General features: G+C 63.5%; 1 protein-coding gene across 1 annotated transcript; it reads right to left on the minus strand.

The window, feature by feature from the left end:
- Positions 1–646: 646 nt before the first annotated feature.
- On the minus strand, positions 647–5,354 carry LOC112966083 (fructose-bisphosphate aldolase A-like; the record flags this gene model as incomplete). The annotated part of the gene is made up of 3 exons (XM_026065782.1): positions 647–997; positions 3,003–3,057; positions 4,962–5,354. Coding segments are annotated over 3 exons (799 nt in total), but the record flags the coding sequence as incomplete, so codon positions are not given.
- Positions 5,355–6,295: the final 941 nt, after the last annotated feature.

The raw sequence follows: 6,295 nt of genomic DNA on the forward strand, positions 1-6,295 counted from the left end.
ACGACCCACCACCACGGCACAACCAGGAGGTCCACAACCACCCCGGGGTGACACCAGGTGACACGGGGACACCATAAAGACCACGACCCAGCACCGCGGCACAACCAGGAGCTCCCCAACCACCCCAATGTGACAGCAGGTGACACGGGGCCACCATAAAGACCACGACCCAGCACCGCAGCACAACCAGCAGGTCCCCAGCCACCCCGGGGTGACAGCAGGTGACACGGGGACACCATAAAGACCACGACCCACCACCGCGGAACAACCAGGAGGTGCCCAGACACCCCGGGGTGACAGCAGGTGACACGGGGACACCATAAAGACCACGACCCACCACCGCGGCACAGCCAGGAGGTGCCCAGACACCCCGGGGTGACACCAGGTGACACGGGGACACCATAAAGACCACGACCCAGCACCGCGGCACAGCCAGGAGGTGCCCAGACACCCCAGGGTGACACCAGGTGACACGGGGCCACCATAAAGACCACGACCCAGCACCGCGGCACAACCAGCAGGTCCCCAACCACCCCGGGGTGACAGCAGGTGACACAAGGCCACCATAAAGACCACGACCCAGCACCGCGGAACAACCAGGAGGTGCCCAGACACCCCGGGGTGACAGCAGGTGACACGGGGACACCATAAAGACCACGGGAAGAGCCGAGGCCAAGCCGTGAGATGAGGCTGGTGCCACCAGGCTGCACCGACGCAGAAAGATGCCACGGGGAGACGCCGCGACGCCGCGGGGAGACGCCATGACGCCGCGGGGAGGTGACACGACGCCGCCGGGAGGTGACGCGGCGCCGCCGGGAGGTGACGCGGGGCCGGACCTGCTGGCAGATGCTGGCGTAGCGGGCGAGGACGTTGGCGTTCTCCAGGACGGCGAGGCGCGACGGCGTGTGCTCCGAGATCTTGAGGACGCAGCGCCACTTGGCGAAGTCGGCGCCGTCCTTCTTGTACTGGGCGCAGCGCTCCATCAGCCCGTCCAGGCCTGGGGACACCGCGGGGGACACCGTGGGGGACGGGGTCGCGAGGACGGCGGAGGAGAACACGCCGGGAGAGCCGCGGGGACGCAGGTGGCGTCAGGGAGGTGGGGATGGCCTTGGGGACGTGGAGGTGGCGTACGGGACGTGGGGACGGCCTTGGGGACACGGGGACGGCCTTGAGGACGTGGAGGTGGCATATAGGACGTGGGGACAGTCTTGGGGACACGGGGACAGCCTTGGGGACATGGGGGCGGCATATGGGATGTGGGGACAGTCTTGGGGACATGGGGACGGCCTTGGGGACACGGAGGTGGCATACGGGACATGGGGACAGTCTTAGGGACACGGGGACAGTCTTGGGGACGTGGAGGTGGCATACGGGACGTGGGGACAGTCTTGGGGACATGGGGACAGCCCTGGGGACACGGGGACGGCATATGGGACGTGGGGACAGCCTTGGGGACACGGGGACAGCCTTGGGGACATGGAAGTGGCATATAGGACACGGGGACAGCCTTGGGGACACGGGGATGGCATATGGGACGTGGGGACGGTCTTGGGGACACGGGGACGGCCTTGGGGACACGGGTGGGGACAGCAGCGAGGAACACGCAGGGAGAGTAATGAAGATGATCTTGGGGACACAGAGATGGCCTTGGGGACGTGGACATAGCACATGGGACATGGGGACAGTGGTGGGGAACACGCAGGGAGTCATGGAGAAGATCTTGGGGACATTGGGGATGGCCTTGGGGACATGGACATAGCACATGAGGACGGCCTTGGGGACACGGGGACAACCTCGGGGACNGGACGTGGGGACAGCCTTGGGGACACGGGGACAGCCTTAGGGACATGGGGATGGTATATGGGACGTGGGGACAGTCTTGGGGACACGGGGACGGCCTTGGGGACACGGGGACGGCATATGGGACGTGGGGACAGTCTTGGGGACACGGGGACAGTCTTGGGGACACGGAGGTGGCATATGGGACGTGGGGACAGCCTTGGGGACACGGGGAGAGCCTTGGGGACGTGGAGGTGGCATGAGACGTGGGGACAGCCTTGGGGACACGGGGACAGCCTTAGGGACATGGGGATGGCATATGGGACATGGGGACAGCCTTGGGGACACGGGGATGGCATATGGGACGTGGGGACGGCCTTGGGGACACAGGTGGGGACAGCAGCGAGGAACACGCAGGGAGAATAATGAAGATGATCTTGGGGACATAGAGATGGCCTTGGGGACATGGAGACAGCCTTGGGGACGTGAACATAGCACATGGGACATGGGGACAGCCTTGGGGACAGCACTGGGGAACACGCAAGGAGAGCCATGGACATGATCTTGGGGACAGTCTTGGGGACACGGGTGGGGACAGCAGCGGGGAACACGCAGGGAGAGTCATGGAGAGGATCTTGGGGACACAGAGATGACCTTGGGGACATGGAGACAGCCTTGGGGACACAGGGACAGCCTTGGGGACACAGGGACGGCATATGGGATGTGGGGATGACATATGGGACGTGGTGACAGTCTTGGGGACACAGGTGGGGACAGCAGTGAGGAACACGCAGGGAGAGCAATGAAGATGATCTTGGGGACACAGAGATGACCTTGGGGACGTGGGGACAGCCTTGGGGACGTGCACATAGCACATGGGACATGGGGACAGCATTGGGGAACACGCAGGGAGAGCCATGGACATGATCTTGGGGACAGTCTTGGGGACACGGGTGGGGACAGCAGCAGGGAACACGCAGGGAAAGTCATGGAGAAGATCTTGGGGACATTGGGGATGGCCTTGGGGACATGGGGATGGCACATGAGGACGGCCTTGGGGACACGGGGACAACCTCGGGGACACCGGTGGGGACCACGCAGGGAGAGCCATGGACATGATGTTGGGGACAGCCTTGGGGACAACCCTAGGGACACGGGGATGGCATAGGGGACGTGGGGMCAGCCTTGGGGACACRGRGAYRMCMYYGGGGACGGTCACTCACCTTGGGTGGTGGTCTCACCATTGGTGCCAGCCAAGGGGACGACCCCCTTGTCCACCTGGGGGGGGGACAGGACACTGTCACCGGGAGCTGGCCTGGCCCCGTGGCCACCCGGGTGCCCTAATGTCCCCAACGTCCCCCCCCCCAACGTCCACCTGTCCCCCAACATCCCCCCCCGATGTCCTTGTGTCCCCTCAATACTCCCGTGTCCCCAACGTCCCCGCGTCCCCTCGATGTCGTTCTTCTCGTGTCCCCTCTATATCCCCCAATGTCACCTCCATGTCTCCATGTCAACGTCCCCTCAACATCTCCACGTCCCCCCAACGGCCCTGTGTCTTCTCAACGTCTCCGCATCGGATGTTCCTCCATGGTCTTCACGTCTCCATGTCCCCCAACGTCCCTGTGTCCCCTCGACATCCCCACGTCCCCCAACGTCCCCGCGTCCCCTCAACGTCTCCACGTCCCCTCAACGTTCCTGTGCTCCCTCCATATCTTCGTGTCCTCCAACGTCCTCTCGGTGTCTTCGGGTCTCCCCAACATCCATATCCCAACGTCTCTATGTCACCTAGTGTCCCCGCGTCCCCTCAACGTCCCCACGTCCCCCAGCATCCCCTCGATGTCCCGTCTCCATGTGCCCAAACATCCCTGTGGTCACTCAACGCCTCCGTGCTCCTGATGTCCCTGTGCACCCTCAACGTCTCCATGTCCAACATCCCCATGTCCTCTCGGCGTCTCCACGTCCCGTAACGCGTGTGTCCCACAACATCTCTGCGTCCCCTAACATCTCCATGTCCCCCAACRTCTTCCTGCCCCCAATTTCCCCTCAACATCTCCACGTCTTCCCGACATTTCTGTGTCCCCTCAACGTCTCCACATCTCCCAACGTCTCCATGTCCAACGTTCTTATGTCCCCTCAACATCTGCGTCCCCCAACGTCACTATGTCCTGTGTCTCCATGTCCCCCATCACCATGTTCCCCAACATCTCCGCGTCCTCCCAACATTCCTATGTCCCCCCAACATCTCCACGTCCCCATGTCTCCGTGTCCCCCAACGTCCCTATGTCCTCTCTGTATCTCGTCCCCCAGCATCTCCTCAACGTCTCCACGTCTTCCCAACGTTCCTATGTCCGCTCAACACCTCCATGTCCCCCAATGTCCCCTCAACGTCTCCATGTCCAACATCCCCACGTCCTCTGTGTCTCCACCTTCCACAACGTCTGTGTCCCACATCTTCATACCCCCAACATCCCCTCAACATCTCCACATCTTCCCAACATTCCTGTGTCCCCTCAACATCTCCACGTCCCCCAACATCCCCTCAACATCCCCCAACGTCCCTTCAACGTCCCCATGTCCTCTCTGCGTCTCCACGTCCCGCAACACCTCCACATCCCCTAACATCTCCACATCCCACACCATCTCCACGTCCCGTAACATCTCCGTGTCCCACAACACCTCCACGTCCCCCAACACCTCAAAATCTCCACGTCTTCCCGACGTTCCTGTGTCCCCTCAACGTCTTCGTGTCCCCCAGCGTCCCCTCAACGTCTCTGTGTCCCCCAGCGTCCCCATGTCCTCTCTGCGTCTCCATGTCCCCCAACATCTCCATGTCACGTAACATCTCCGCGTCCCACAACACCTCCACGTCTCCCAACATCTCAAAATCTCCACGTTTTCTTGATGTTCCTGTGTTCCCTCAACGTCTCCGTGTCCCCTCAACATTTCCGTGTCCCCTCAACGTCCCCTCAACATCTCCGTGTCCCCCAGCATCCCCATGTCCCCTCAACGCCTCTGTGTCCCTCAGCATCCCCGTGTCCTCTCTACATCTCCATGTCCTACGCCATCTCCACGTCCCGTAACGTCTCCACGTCCCACAACACCTCCACGTCCCCCAACATCTCCACATCCCGTAACACCTCCGYGTCCCCCGCTGTCCCCCGATGTCCCCACGCGTCCCCCACCTTGATGCCGACGAGGCCGCCCTTGGCGCGGATGACGGCGGGGAAGGGGCGCCCGTCGTCGGCCTTCTGGTAGAGGGTCTCGTGGAAGAGGATGACGCCGCCGATGCAGGGGTCGACGCGCTGGTCGGCGGTGAAGAGCAGCTGCCGGTACCAGCGGCGGTTCTCCTCCGTGTTCTCCGCCCCCACCGAGCTCAGCCGCTTGGCGATGCTGCCTGCGCCGGGGACGCCCGCGTCACCGTCACCCTCGGTGGCGCCCGGGACGCCCCCCCGGGCCGTCTGTGCCCACCCCGGTGGCGTCTGCACCCCCTTGGTGGCATCTGCACCCCCTTGGAGGCATCTGAACCCCCTTGGTGGTAGGTGTTTGTAGGGTTCCTGGTGCTCCCCCGGGTCTCCCAAGGGTAGTTGGGGTCATCTAGTGTCACCCTGGGGTCACCCAGTGTCACCCCGGGGTCACCTGGTAACCCCTGGTGTCACCCAGTAACCCCCGGTGTCACCCTGGGGTCACCCAATGAGCCCCAGTGGCATCTAATGGCTCCTGGGGTCGCCCATGGGCACCCTGGTGGCACCCGTGCTGCCAGGGTTGGTGGTGCTCCCAGTGTCACTTGGAGCCACCTGGTGGCACCTGGGGTCACCCAGTGTCACCCTGCGGTCACCCTGGGGTCACCCAATGAGCCCCAGTGGCATCTAATGGCTCCTGGGGTCACCCATGGGGACCTTGGTGGCACCTATGGTGCCAGGGTTGGTGGTGCTCCCAGTGTCACCTAGGGCCACCTGGTGTCACCTGGGGCCACCCAGTAACCCCCAGTGTCACCTGGGGCCACCTAGTGTCACCTAATGGCACCTGGGGTCACCCATGGGCACCCTGGTGGCACCTGTGCTGCCAGGGTTGGTGGTGCTCCCAGTGTCACCTGGTGGCCTCCCAGTGCCTCCCAGTGCCCCCAGTCCCCTCGATCCTCTCCCAGTACGTCCCAGTGCCCCCCAGTGCCTCCCAGTGTCCCCAATCCCGTCCGAGGGACGCCTTGACCCTCTCCCAGTGCTTCCCAGTGCCCCCCGCTCCCCTCCCAGTGCCTCCCAGTGCCTTCCCAGTGCCATCTAGTGCCCCCAGTCCCCTCCCAGGGCCCCCCTTGATCCTCTCCCAGTACGGCCCAGTGCCCCCCAGTGCTCGCTGATCCCCTCCCAGTACTGCCCAGTGTCTCTCAGGGCCCCCAGTCCCTTCCCAGTGTCACCTAATCCTTTCCCAGTGCCTTCCCAGTGCTCCCAGTGCCTTCCCAGTGCTGCCAGTGCCTCCCAGTGTCACCTAATGCCTCCCAATCCCCTCCCAGTACCCTCCCAGT

The sequence above is a fragment of the Apteryx rowi genome, unplaced genomic scaffold (assembly GCF_003343035.1).
Source record: "Apteryx rowi isolate R43461 unplaced genomic scaffold, aptRow1 scaffold_2315, whole genome shotgun sequence".
NCBI lineage: Eukaryota > Metazoa > Chordata > Aves > Apterygiformes > Apterygidae > Apteryx > Apteryx rowi.